The 14608-nt window shown below is 30.5% G+C and overlaps 2 protein-coding genes across 3 annotated transcripts; one reads left to right on the top strand and one right to left on the bottom strand.

Annotated features, from left to right (window-relative positions):
• The first annotated feature begins 242 nt into the window (after window positions 1-242).
• LOC124928737 (auxilin-related protein 1-like) lies at window positions 243-5787 on the top strand. 2 transcript variants are annotated; one of them, XM_047468984.1, is made up of 8 exons: window positions 243-1063; window positions 2217-2526; window positions 2613-2709; window positions 2803-2900; window positions 3947-4012; window positions 4145-4234; window positions 4408-4584; window positions 5501-5787. In XM_047468984.1, exons 1-8 carry the CDS (start codon window positions 516-518, stop codon window positions 5537-5539), a joined length of 1425 nt encoding a protein of 474 aa, XP_047324940.1. In that variant the 5' UTR covers window positions 243-515; the 3' UTR covers window positions 5540-5787. The 2 variants fall into 2 exon arrangements, with proteins under 2 accessions (XP_047324940.1, XP_047324939.1); XM_047468983.1 differs by having other exon boundaries at window positions 2610-2709.
• Window positions 5788-7279: 1492 nt separating this feature from the next.
• Window positions 7280-9912, bottom strand: LOC124931484 (pentatricopeptide repeat-containing protein At1g11290, chloroplastic). Its single transcript, XM_047471962.1, has one exon. It carries the CDS (start codon window positions 9851-9853, stop codon window positions 7406-7408), a length of 2448 nt encoding a protein of 815 aa, XP_047327918.1. The 5' UTR covers window positions 9854-9912; the 3' UTR covers window positions 7280-7405.
• Between the last annotated feature and the right edge of the window lie 4696 nt (window positions 9913-14608).

Raw genomic sequence — 14608 nt, 5'->3', positions numbered from 1 at the left:
TTTTTGATATTTTTGAAAAATTTTGAATTAATTAATTATTTTAATATATTGAATTTTTATATAACTTATTTTTCTTCCGTTGTAATAAACAATTTTTTATTAAATAAATCATTTTTAAAAAATATTAAGATATTTTTTATTATATTTTTTTGAAAATTTTTAAATAACTCAAAGAATATTGAATAATCAAATATCAAACAAGACTTATTGTTGAGGAGACAGTTCTTTTTTGAAAGAAAAGGGTAGAGAAAGAAAATGAAAGTGTTTAGTTGAACCCACGTAAGAGGCAACTAAGCAAAGGAAGGCGGCGACACTCAACGGTTGAAAACAACGCGCCGTCTATTGGTCGCACCGACATTCCACCGAGAAGACAGATAGGAAAGTGTGAACAACAGAGAAACCAAATAATTCTCAAAATCCTTCATCTTTCTTCTTGTTCACACTTTCTGCTAATCTTTTCTCACCTTTCAATTCAATCAATTTCTCTATCACCCGCTTCTTACAACGATTCTGAAATGGACGAATTTGGTGTTTTGGTTGAGAGCATCGGATTTAGAGCAGGTGGAAAGTCGGCGCCTTTGGCTGATTTGAAGAGCAAAACTAAAACATCTTCGGTTAATAATCTCAAACAAGCCTATACTTCAAACTCAAGTAATGGGTCGTTTAATGTCGACTTAGATGGGTTTTTCGGATCTAACCATGGTCGGCAGACCCAAAGTTATGGTGGATTTAATGATATTTTCGGCGGATCGATTAAGTCTTCAAGTGATGACGGATTCGATTTCGACTTTGCTACGAAGAATTCGGTATCCGATGATGTGTATGGTTCGAATGATATCTTCAGTGGAATGCCGGCGTCAAAGAAACCATCGTTTGTTGACGAAGATGATGTTTTTGGGTTGAATTCTGTACCTAAGAATCAGACAGCTCCCATTGATGACTTGTTTGGTAGTTTTGGTTTGGGATCTGCTACTAATGCCTCCAAAAAGGTTCCAGTGACGGTCTTAGATGATGATTTACTGCCGGGTTTCAGTAATGGTAGTGGTTCTACAAGGAATGAAAGGTAAGTAAATTAACATTTTTTTTCTATATATTACATGTCTTTATTTAATCTTGTCAGTTCAAAATATCTTTTTGTAGAAGAACCATTGTCTTATGTTGGCTTTGAATTAGATGGGAAGCAGGAATGTTACTTTTCTGGTCTAATCAAAACATACATGGCTTGATGATACTTCTAGCCTGGAGATTTGAAAATGCTAGAATATGATGATAGATGTGGTTTATATTTGGGGATAAGGAATATCACTCAAAAAATGGTGTTGCCATATCATTTATTTCAGTATATTTGGTTGAAGTGCTGCCTGAATTTAATTTGAATTGTAATAGTGGAAGCTTAAGTCTCGTCATTGTTGCCGTCACTCTAGTTCAGGTTTCTAAATTCTTGATTATGTGATTTGAAAAAAGGATGTTGAATTCAGCCAATGATTCTTTGAGCTAGTCTGGATAGTAAATGTATATAGAGGTTATCATAAGATTCTACTAATGATATAGAAGAATAGATATTTGACTTGATTGATTAAAACACAAGAGTAAGCTATAACCTTTAATATATCAAATATGTGAGGGGACTAGGAGTTGCATTAGTCCATTTATTTTGTCTAGTAATATGAACAATATTTGAGAAGATCAAGAACTAAGATGCAGTTATGAACCATAAATTGATTATTGGACCATCAGGAATGTTATTGATCACATGGAAGCTTAGCAAATTGAACGAGAGAGGAATATTCTGTTTTGGGGAATCAAATCTAAATAAAGATTCTGAAACCAAAAATAGAAAAAGTATAGGTGCAGAGACTCAATGGAAGTTGATCTAACAAATGAAGTTGACTGTGTTGGTAGAGGAATCTAGGGCCTCATGTTTAGTCGTTTTTATTTTTATTATCCATAAAATTGGTATTTTGCTTTTATCCAATTGTTTTCTTTCCTCTTTTGCCGTTTGTTTTTTTGCTAACATTTTAATTATTTTTTTTTCTACTTTTTCTTGTGATTTGTCTATCACCTTAATTACTTTTTTATAAAATTATTTCAATATTACTGTTTTGCTATTTTATGGGTAAATCAAACGATGTCAACGTTGAGAATCAAAATCGGGTTAACGTGCGAAGGGACTGTTATTTTGTTGATTCTTTGTTTACCTTTATCAAATCATTCAGGGAAAAATCGGAGGAAAGTTGGTCTTCATTACCACAACATATGAATGCGGAACCAACTTCTTTACTGGAAGATCCATTTATAATCCTCAAGACATCTTCTTCCAAGGCATATAAATCTTCAGCAGTTTTATCAACAGCTGATGAACTGGAAGACTTTGCCAGTGCAAAAGTTTGGAGTAGGCCAAATGGGAGTTCTGATTACCCCAAGCAGGATAATTGGGGAAGTGGGACAGCAGCAGATAATCTGGATATCTTTTTCAAAAAGGATTTGAAATCCAACAATGGTTCTAAGCCCGACTTGGTGATGAAGGTATAAAAACTTGTAAAGTTGTAACTTTTTGAATTTTTTTATTCCTCTATCATAAGGATCCTGTTTGTGGTACATTGTTTCAGAAGAAAGCTACTGGAGCAAAACCGACTCCTCCTATAACAGCAACAACTAAAAAGATGTCAACACCGAATGTAGTTGATGATTTCTCCCTTTTGTTTGGAGGTAATCTCATTATTCATAAAAAGTTTATAGCTAAATGCACATTTTGGGTATCCTTGATTTGATTTCCTATCATGTTTCTCCGACATGCAAAAGATGGCCCTTCTGCTGAAGAATTTCAGGAAGTTGAGGGAGAAAGTGTAGAGAGACGTAAAGCCAGACTAAATCATCATATGAGGACCCAGGAGAGAATGGTACATGTTCCCCTCACCCTCCTTGCTTTCTATGCTTGGTTGTTGTGTTAGATGGTAGATTTGTGAACTCCATTTATTCTAGAGAAAACTTGTTGCTAATTGTGCAAATGCAGCATTGAGTTGAACATGCATTTGCAGCGAGGGCTGATTTGACGTGGTTCATTTGGATACTATCCAATCATCAATCAATTCTTCCATCAAATCATTCAAACCTTCAACTAAAATACCTAAATACCCTTAATTTATTTTTAATAACATTTTAAAATATTAACGACTAAGGATATTTGATCATTTTAACCAAATAAAACACTTTTTACATCAAGCAAGTTTTTTTTGGAAAAAAAGCCAAGATAAAAGAAAGATCTTATTTATTTAGATGCTATCATGCAGTTCCACCTTTGAGGAAAAGTTACTAATAGGAAATTAGGAATGTGATTAATTGGTAGTTACTATCATGCACATTTGAATTGACCTTCTCATCCATATCATGTATTGCTATGTCCTATCTGACTATAGCAGGGTACTGCGCTTATAAAACTTTATCTGTGTCCTAGAGAATCTAAGAGCTTTTATGATGTGGACTATTTGGGATTATTTCCAAATAATCCTCCATTCCATCAAACATCACTTTTTCAATCTCATAATTAAATTCATGGTCTAAAATACTTAAATACCCTTACTTTTTTTTCATAACATTTTAAAATATTAAATACCAAGGATTTTGGTCATTTTATCCAAACAAATCCACTTGTACATAAAACAAGTTCAAACAAGGCCTAATATAGTTTTAAACTTGATCTATCAAGTTTGAGTCGTTTATTATTAGATCCAATAGTTCATTTTATAGTTTTATAGTAACTTATAGTGTTCAATCTAAAGATAGTTTTAAACTGTTTAATCAATCAAGTGTGAGTCATTTTAATGTCCAATGGTTCATTTTGAAGTTTATATGTCTTATAAGAGATGTATGTAATCTCATTTTTTATTTCCTTTTCTCAAAAAAAAAATTAAATATATGTTATCTCAATTTCCTTGTTTCTGTTCAGGCAAAAGCCTTGGAAGAAAAGAATAAACGTGACCATCAAACTCAGTTTGAACAAGAAGAGAGGCATGTAAGTATCTTCCATCATAAATCAGAACTATGAGATTAAAATCAATCCTGAAAAACAAAAACTCAGTTGTAGAAGTCATTATATTCTATCTTTCTCTCAGCCTTTTTTCACTCTTGATCTCCTAATTTTCAGAGGATTGCTGGAGGTCTGGATGATGATATAAAACGATGGGCAACAGGGAAGGAAGGCAACTTGCGGGCACTGTTATCCTCATTGCAGCTTGTGAGTACCGCTGTTTGTATAAAAAAATTGTTTGCATCTTGGTCATCATGTGTGCATTCTGAAATAGAAAACTAGTCCCCATTTTATTTTTCCTTTTTTTTCTGAATATAAACCATTTTTTTCTTTCTATTATATTTGATATTTTAAAGATGCATGTCTTCTTGCTATTACAGATTCTGTGGCCTGAATGTGGTTGGAAGCCGGTTCCTTTAACAGATTTGATAACTTCTGTATCTGTCAAAAAGGTTTACTACAAAGCAACATTATGTGTTCATCCTGATAAGGTTCAGCAGAAAGGAGCTAGCCTTCATCAAAAGTACACAGCTGAGAAGGTTTTTGATCTTCTGAAGGTATTTTGTCTATAATGTTCATATTTCTCTCAGATACTTGTAGTCATGATTGCTAGGAAATTCTAACAGCTCTATTATGAGGCGAATCCTTAGGGTTAGGGTCATATTCTTTGTAGTCATGATGATTTAGTACATAACATTTGCTAGGAAATTCTAACCGCTCTATTACTTCATATATAATATTTTTTTTGTGGTAATAGAGGTTGAGGAAATTGTTTTAAAAATTTCCACTAAGTTGCCAAATAGGAGAAAGCGTTTTTAGATGTTACATGCCTGTATCTAAGTGCTTGTTTATGTTGAGCTCTCAAGTAAGCAACCATCTTCCATATACTTTTTCTTAAGTTAAAACTTTGTACTAATAAAGATGTCGCGAATTGTGACTTATAGCAATACAACCATGATTTAAAGGAAAAGCCTAGGCATGCACATTATAAACAATAAGACCTTGTTTGATATCGGGTTATTTGAATAACCTAGTATTATTTCCAAACAAACCCCGTTTGATCATCCTATCCAAATAATCGGGTTTTGTAAGGTTATAAATTCTAAAAAATAAAAGGTATTTTAGTATTTTTGGTTTATGATTTTAATGATTTGATTAAAGAAGTGATGATTTATTGGATAGTAGGTTATTTGGAAATAATCTTAAATAACACCCATCAAACAATGTCTAAATGAAAAGAACAAAATCAGCTTAGAGCTCCAAAAAAATAAATGGCCCCTTTGAACCGCCACTTCATCAAGAAACATTTATTTCAACATAATCCAATTATATTTGATGTAAACGTTGAATTTCTTTTTGGTCTCCTTTATTTTTTTTGTTAATCGAGACTTTCTATTATTGTTGTCATTGAAGATGAATGGTGATAAGCAAGCTAGCTACTTAGATTGCTAAGAAATTTTCATTAATTAACAGGAAGCTTGGAAGAAATTCAATTTGGAGGAGCTGAGATAGATTCATATAGTAATATCTTTGAGGAGAATGAGTTATAGCTTAAAGGAATGAAGGTATGTATAATATAAAATACCATTGTTTTTCCTATCAATTTGTCAATGTTATGTTACTTATGTATGAGTGTAAATTATGGCATTCTTTTTTTATCATTCTTTGTCTACATTTGCATTATTATTTCATCAACTTTTCATGACCTCTGAATTCTGATGGTTGTTGACACTTAATAAAACTGGTTTGAATGTCAGTTATGATTAACCTGTTTGATAAACATACTTTTGGATTCTTCTTCCTCTCTTGGGTCCTGACTATATCTCTATTTAGCTGTAACCCAATTCAGTCACTTGTTTTTTTTTCTAGATATAGGGGTGAGGATTATGGTAATTAAAATTTCAAGTTAGACTCTTAAAGTCTTATTATTATAGAATAAGGTAACTCTTAACATATTTTAAATTTAGTGATTTTTGTGATTTTATGAATTTTCAAATTATTTTAATTTTGTGTTTTTATAAAAAATAAAGTGAATCTATCTTTGTAAATTCAAAATAAGCTTATCATTCTTTTAAATATATATTTTTTTTAAATTGTCGATGAAATATTACAACATAAGAGTCGTTGCAGAAAAAATATAATTATGAAAAGACAATTTGTTGAATCATAAGACCAAGTATTCAGGGACAAGTTAAGTCGTCATCCCATAGAGTTTACATGAATTATATATATACCTCATGCCGCATTGCTATCGATACATCCTATTAGCAGTTGCCACAATACAACTTTAGGAAGGTCAAAAGTAAAGAAATGCTCTTCCTAATCGTCAAAGAGCTCTATGTGCAAAATCTTTAAAAAGTTACGAGTTTTTCAAAAAAGATCTTTAAAAAGTTACGAGTTTTTCAAAAAAGATTTATAAATTAACCTTAGAAATTGTTCTAATGATGGTGTTATGAATAATACGAATGGAATTGACAGAGTTGTATTTTTGGTTTTAATGGAATTGTTTGAATTTTGTTTATTACTAACTTTTGGACTAGTCATGTTAAAGTCGTTGATAACAAACGATTTAGGTCAGCCATTTTTACCGCCTCAATCCAAACCTTTCAACATCTACTGATACGCTCAAATATAACCCACTAAATTTCAGTTATTCTCTAAAGGAAGGGAGGATCTGCTATCCTCTTGGATGTCCCACAAGCTCATTCAACATTTAAAATTCAACATTTAAAATTAGTGTATTTTAAAAATTTCGTCATGGGTGTACATATATTCTTTATATAATTTTTGTTTAAACTTTTGAAGGATGACTCCGCCTTTGGTACATATCCTCTCATAAAGGAGACTCTAATACTGTCATCTCACGATAATGTAGAACAAAATGAAAACGCTAATTTAACATCTACTAGCCTCCAAAGTCTTTTTTAAATAATTAAATTCTTGTTAAATAAATTTTAATGGGATAATAATTTTAACTTATGATAGTTATAATGATCTACAATATTTTAATTGGTTATTAATTTTTGAACAATTATTTTTTATATTCATGAAATCTTTTGGTCTAATCTAATTTGTGCTACATCCTCTGTTTTCATAAGTTAAGCTTTCCTCTTATAAAATAATATGAATTTGGTTAAATCACATCAAGATTTTTATAAATGAAATAAAAAATAACATGATCCAAAAAATAATTTGAATGATTATTTACAAACAAAACTTAAAAAAAAAAAAAAAAAGAATCATCACCTAAATGAGTGGGGAGCTTTGTCTCGGGACATGATCATTGTATTGCAAGAAAGCTGACCATTTGTAACAATAGATAATGAGAATCATGTATACAATGTGAATGGCAATTGGCAAGTGAAAAATCCATAAATTTTACCAATAATCTCCACATGAGCATTCCCCATTCTTAAAATGGTGAAACCTATGCATATCGCGAACTATAATTTCCCGTCCCGTGTCAAGCGATATGTACTTAGTCGCATTATGACAATCGGTACAAACTCGAAGATTCTTCCTAATATGGATAGTACTACCCGGTTTAGTATTCAAAATTGCAAACGCGATGGCAAGCTTCTCACTATGTGTACCGAGCAATTGCATTTGCACATCCTCTTCCACATCATGGATCTGATTAGTGTCTGGCAAATAACCGAGGACCTTAATCCTATCAATAAGCTTTCCTAAATAAGCATATACCATACTCGATTGAGGATGGTTAGTACTCCCCGAATAGAAAGTGTGAACCTCGTTTTGTACATCCACTAAACTACAACCGGGTGTTTTTAGAAGACCTTTTCGCTTCATTGTAGTTCTAACTTCCGACACTTTATCCCACATGGAAGCCCCCGCGTATATGTTCGCGAGCAATACATGATAACCACCTTCGTTAGGATGAAGTTCGAACAATTTCTTAGCTGCCATCTCCCCAAAATCGATGTTTTTGTGTATCTTACAAGCACCTAACATAGCCCCGAACACGTTTATTTCAGGCTCGATGGGCATGCTCTGAATGAAACCCCACGCTTCGCTGAGTTGCCCTGCTCGACCCAAAAGATCAACTATTGCCCCGTAGTGATCTTTCGAAGGTGTAAGACCGTAATCTTGCTCCATCATGGAGAAGAAACGTCGACCCTCGTCCACCATGCCTGAATGACTGCAAGCCGATATTATGCATAGAAATGTCACGTCGTTGGGCTTCGTGGGCCCGTTCAGCATTTCTTCGAAAACCTCAACAGCTTCTTTCCCAAGCCCGTGGGTCCCGTAACCGTCGATCATCGCGTTCCACGTAGTCACATGCGGGTGATCGTCGATTGCGTCGAATAGCCTTCTCGCAGTGCGGATGGCTCCACATTTCGCGTACATGTCTACAAGGGCGGTTGTTACGTGGTCATTCTTATCCAATCGGGTCCTTACGGAGAGCCCATGGATCCACTTTGCGAGCCTAGGAACGGATAGTTCGGCTAGGGCGGGGATTACGCCCACCATCGTGAACGAATCGGGGCGTATATTATCCTCGTGCATTTTGTAGAAGGCAGTTAAAGCTTCGATCGAGTTTCCGTTTTGGGCATGGCCTAATATCATGGCATTCCACGAAACGAGTGTTTTCATAGGCATTTTATCAAAGAGTTTGGACGCGAGATCGGCTCGTTTGTTCTTACAATACATGGAAATCAAGGAGTTCGTGATGGAAACGTCGGATGACAATCCTAGTTCGTCGGCCAATTTGTGAACGGATTCTCCCCTGTTTATATCGCCTAAATCAGCACAAGCATGTAAAGCATGCATGATTGTGACGTTTGTAGGCTTAAGCCCTTGGTCCATCATCCTCTCGAAGAGAAGCAATGCCTGCTCAGAATCGCCGTTTTGAGTATACCCATCGATCATGGAATTCCAAGAAACAGCATTTCTATTTGGCATATGGTCGAAAATCAATCGGGCAACTCCGAAATAACCGCATTTTGAGTACATATCAACTAAAGCAGTTAACACATTCACCATGGATTCAAAGCCAGCTCTTATAACATACCCATGAATAGATTTCCCAATCCAAACTGACTGAGTGTTTGCAACTGCAGGCAAAATGGAGACAATAGTGATGAAATCAGGCTTGTTTCCCTCCTCTTGCATTCTAGACACCAATCCCAAAGCCTTCTCCGCGAATCCATTTTGAGCATGACCTGCAATAATCGTATTCCAACAGACCAAATCCCTTTGTGGCATTCTGTCGAACATCTTGTAGGCCTCATAAATAAGCCCACATTTTGCATACAAATTCACAACCGCTGTTGTTATAAACACATCCTCGGCGTACCCATTAACAATCAGCTGGGCTTGAACTTCTCTCCCTCTTCTAACATCAGAATTGTCCGCACAAGCCTTCAAAAGGTAAGCGAAATCATACACGACATGATTAATACCATCAGCTTTCATTCTCACGAAGAATGATAAAGCCTCATTCAAAGAAGAGTTTCGAGTATACCCTTTAAGCATTGAGCGATATACTGCGTCTACTTTCCCTTCCATAGGGTCGAATACTCGAGCTGCATCGATGGGTCTTCCGAATTTGTTGAACAGACCGATAAGCTTAGTCTGGAAGAGATGTTCGCTATAAAGGCCATTTTTTATGATCAGGGGAAGGAATTGGTTGAGCTCTTTCATGGAAGTGCAGTGTTCGAGGAGAAGGGCGCAGGGGTGCTTGTATACATGGGCAGGAATGTAGACTCGAGAGCTGAGTGAATGTGAAAAGGGTAGACTTGGTGGTGATGATGATGGTGAAGTGGAGAAAGTAGCTGAAGATGGTGAGACAATCAAACTTCTCATTAAGAAAGGTAGAAAGGTGCTCTGTTTCTGTATCTTCTTCTTCCTCTTTCCAAATGATAATGCTAGCTCCTAACAATCTAAGGTATAAGGATGCCTCATAATGATAATGATTGTGGATGATATTTTTAGATATTTTGGATAAATTTTATAAGAATAAATTACATATTTGTTTATAAATATCTTTTAATTTTGAAATTAAACTTGTAAATTTTTTTTTTTTTTTTTTTTTTTTGTAGATACCTTTTCTTATGCATTAATTTTTAAGTAATTCATTTGTTTTTACTATAAATTGAAATTTAAAAAAAGTTTGTTATAGTTTCTCTTATTTTAATGTGTAATTTGGACATATGTTAGTCTGATTTAACTATGTGTTGAACTCGTATTATTTTTAATAATTTCAGTAAGACTCACATCCACGAGTTTATCGTGTCGTGGTGTCGTGATAATCGTGTAAATCTATGAAATAGCTGTAAAATACCAATATATATATTAATCTCATCTAGAGATAGATATGTATATAAATTATCTCATTTAAATTGATAAATTATTAAAATAATTCATTTAAAAGTATATGGAATTAAAGTTATTAATATCCTAACTAATTAATCTAAAATAAAATATGAAGTATCTGTTTTATATTATTCTTATTTTATCCATTCTCTTTCTAATAAGAAGATTTGGTTATTAAATAATTATATGTATAATAAAAGTGAATTATTTGATAATAGTTTATCAATGATTTCTACAGCATCATCAATCATCAGTAATAAAGGAGTGGACATAATCAAAGCCTGCAATTAAGAAGTATGCAAGTTTCCCATTTCTAGCACTATCTTCTAAAACAAAGGTCTTAACACTCCAAACTCACATCCATAAATGTTTCAACGAAAATAGTGACACTAGTATTTTCCACTGATGTTAAGTAAGTTGATTTGATAAAAAAAAAAAAGTAATATTGTGAATATGTATACAAATATGTTTATATAGTACAAATATAAAATCATGAAAAATGTTTTGTTCTTTATATATGATATTTTTAAATATTTAAAATGATTTTTTATAAGAATAAATTATATATCCACTATTTAAATTCCTATAATTTTAAAAGCAAGATTTAAATTATCATTTTTTAATAAGCAACAATTTTGAAAAAATAAAATTTTATAATATAAATTGATAAATAAAATCAAAATAAATTTAATATAAACTTTATTTATTTATTATTATTGATTTAATTTCACTATATGATAATATATTGTTCGTATTTCATTATAACTATTTTATTAATTATATTGTTTTTTTATCTTATTATAACACAATTTTATTTGAAATTTAATTATGTAAAGTTAATATTAAATAATATAAACATATAAATTACGTAATTTTAAAAAAAAAATTAAACGAATACTTTTTTTAATATATATATATATTTTACAAATAATTAATATAAAAATAATAATATATTATTATTTTATGAAAATATTCAAATATATTATATTCAGTTTTAAGACAAATTTTGAAATAAATCTTTATTTATTATTATTAGTATTTATTATTAAATTTGTATAAAATTTCACTAATTTGTTTATTTATTTTTAATTTACAAAATATACTATATTTAAAATATTATAAAAATAAAATTATAATTAAGATATATAGAACTATTAATAAAAAATGGCTTAAAATTAAAATGATAAAAATAATTAAAAATATATAAAACAATAAGAGGAAATTGTTATTATGATAAAAAGTTAAAAATTTATAAAAATGAAAAATAAATTACTGATATATATATATATAAAATATTTCAGAATTAAAATAATTAAAATTTTAATATATAACTATATAAAATTATATTTGTAAATTATATTAATAAAATATTTTATATTTGAAAATTTAATATTAATAATTTAATTATATATTTATTAAATATATTTTTTTAAGATTCAATTAATTTTTTAAATAATTAATATAATAATTTAATTATATTTTTTAGTGTAATGTTTTTTAGTATATATATTAATTAAAAAAAACAATTATTTAAAACTGTTAACCCATAAAGAATTTAAAAAACCAACAATTATTATATTGATTTAATTACATTTTTTAATGTAATGTTTTTAAATATATAAATTTTCAAAACAATTAATATAAAAATATATTACTATTTTATCTAAAATATTGAAACATATTATATATTACAGATTTTCAAATAAAGTTTTTATCAAACTTTTATTAATAATTATTATTCTATTATTTATTGTTATTAAATTTCACTAAATTCATTATTTATAAGAAATACATAAAATAAAATAGTAAAAAACATTGTTAAAAATTTTAAAAAATAAAATAGTTCTAAATTTCACTAAACGATTAGTGTATATATTATTTCAGAATTAAAAAAATCTATCACAAGAAAAAGAAAAAAAAGAAATCAGGCGGCTTAGGTAAGTGAATTTGAGTTCTTCTTGAAATTAGGAGATCTCCCACAATAAATTGAATAAGGAGTGGATCTCCCACAATAAATTCCCCTAGCTGTTCCTGGTTCAAAATACATAAGAAAAAAGAGAGAAAAATTAATATTTTATCAAGACTTTGTTCTTTTTGAATTTAAAAAAAAAAAATTATTTAAAATTAATTTTTTAATGAATCAATTCTCAACCATCACATCACTCATTTCATTCACCAAAATATTAAAATATCATATATTTTAAATTATTATTTTTTATTTTATTCATATATATCAATACCTTTTAAGTTTTTTTATCAAAAATAATCATAATACCCGTAACAAGATTTTTAAAAATTTTTGAAGAAGAATATCTAATTAGATCCAACTGCTTCTGAATGGACACATATAACATATTACTAATGTCATTTCTTGATAGTCACTGATACACTTAACTAAATTAGAATTTTCTGAAAATGTGTTCTTACACACACAATATTTTTTCTTAATTTTTAAAAGTCAAGTGTCACTTTAATAATAAAAAAAATAATTCAGTAAATATTAAAAATCTATACTTCAATTTATAATATTAAAATAATTAATTTTATAATCAAAAATATATTTTAAATAATTAATTATGCTTAATTATTTTACTAATTAATCAAATTAATTAAGTGTTAGGTCCAAAATAAATAAATAAAATAATAAATAAAATTATTTAAAATAAATGTTATATCATATCGTAATCATGAAAATTTGACGAACCTTATTTGTAATTACTATTATTAATTTATAATAATATTAAAATAATACTTAATTTTTAAATTTAAAATAACTTAAAAAGACATTAAAAATCAAATTAGGATTAATTGTTGTAATAATTAAACCCTAATTAAATAAATTAAATAAAAATTAAAAAATAATTTGAAGTAAAATATTATATTTATTTTATCCAAAATAAACCCAAAAAAAAGGGTTGAAAATTATTTAATTATGATTTTAAACATAAATTATGTATAATTTATGACTTAAAATAATTAAAAAAATATCCCCAAATTCCTAAAAATAAAAATAACGAACATAATTTTTATTGTGTTTCCAAAAATATTTTTTGTGGCATTCTGTCGAACATCTTGTAAGCCTCGTAAATAAGCCCACATTTTGCATACAATTTCACAACCCCGGTTGTTATGAACACATCATCGGCGTACCTGTCATTGACAATCAGCTGGGCTCAGGGACGGACCCAAGATTTCGAACTGGGGTAAGCTTTAAAAAAATTTAGGATGGGCTTAAACTAATAACGAGAAAATTTTGAAAAAAATAAATATACAGAGGTAAAATTTTATCATTTTTTTAATAATTAAATAAAAAAACAATGAATTATATTAATTTTTTTTAAAGAAATTAAGGGTAATGTCATATTTCTACCATAAAAAAAAATTCGGGGTGGGCTTTAACCCAACCGAACCCTTACATAGATTCGTCCCTAGCTGGGCTTGAACTTCTCTCCCTCTTCTAACATCAGAATTGTCCGCACAAGGTAAGCGAAATCATACACGACATGATTAATACCATCAGCTTTCATTCTCACGAAGAATGATAAAGCCTCATTTAAAGAAGAGTTTCAAGTATACACTTTAAGAATTGAGCGATATATTGCGTCTACTTTCCCTTCTATGGGTCGAATATTCGAGCGGCATCGATGGGTCTTCCGAATTTGTTGAACAGACCGATAAGCTTAGTCTGAAAGAGATGTTCGCTATAAAGACCATTTTTTATGATCAAGGGAAAGAATTGGTTAAGCTCTTTCATGGAAGTGTAGTGCTCGAGGAGAAGGGCGCAAGGGTGCTTGTATATATGGGCAGGAATGTAGAGGCGGAGCCAGGATTTGAAACCTACCCGGGTTAATCTTTTAACAAAAAAATTTACCCGGGCTAGTTTTATAATAATATCAAATAAACAAACAAAATAAACTAAGGTTACTGTCATTAATGCTTTTTAGCGACGGGAAACAATCAATAACGATGGTAATTTACCGTCGATATTGATGGATGCATACATGATATCTAAGGCTACCCGGGCTACAGCCCGGGCCGGCTTGTACTTGGCTCCGCCCCTGCAGGAATGTAGACTCGAGAACTGAGTGAATGTGAAATGGGTAGACTTGGTGGTGATGATGATGGTGAATTAGAGAACAAAGATGGTGAGATAATCAAACAACTCATTAAGAAAGAAACTCTGTTTCTGATCTGTGTGAGCGTATCTTCTTCTTCCTCTTTCAAAATCATAATGCTAGCTCCTAG

Source organism: Impatiens glandulifera, chromosome 3, assembly GCF_907164915.1.
Source record: "Impatiens glandulifera chromosome 3, dImpGla2.1, whole genome shotgun sequence".
Taxonomy (NCBI): Eukaryota; Viridiplantae; Streptophyta; class Magnoliopsida; order Ericales; family Balsaminaceae; genus Impatiens; species Impatiens glandulifera.
This window is presented reverse-complemented; position numbering and strand designations above follow the sequence as displayed.

What these genes read in the sequence shown, in the direction of transcription:
- LOC124928737 (XM_047468983.1), top strand. Translation starts at nt 516, where the DNA reads ATGGACGAATTTGGTGTTTTGGTTGAGAGCATCGGATTTAGAGCAGGT. An exon ending in TTTCTCCCTTTTGTTTGGAG is followed by an intron (nt 2,710 to 2,802) that starts GTAATCTCATTA and finishes GACATGCAAAAG; the next exon opens with ATGGCCCTTCTGCTGAAGAA. An exon ending in TGAGGACCCAGGAGAGAATG is followed by an intron (nt 2,901 to 3,946) that starts GTACATGTTCCC and finishes GTTTCTGTTCAG; the next exon opens with GCAAAAGCCTTGGAAGAAAA.
- LOC124931484 (XM_047471962.1), bottom strand. Translation starts at nt 9,853, where the DNA reads ATGAGAAGTTTGATTGTCTCACCATCTTCAGCTACTTTCTCCACTTCA.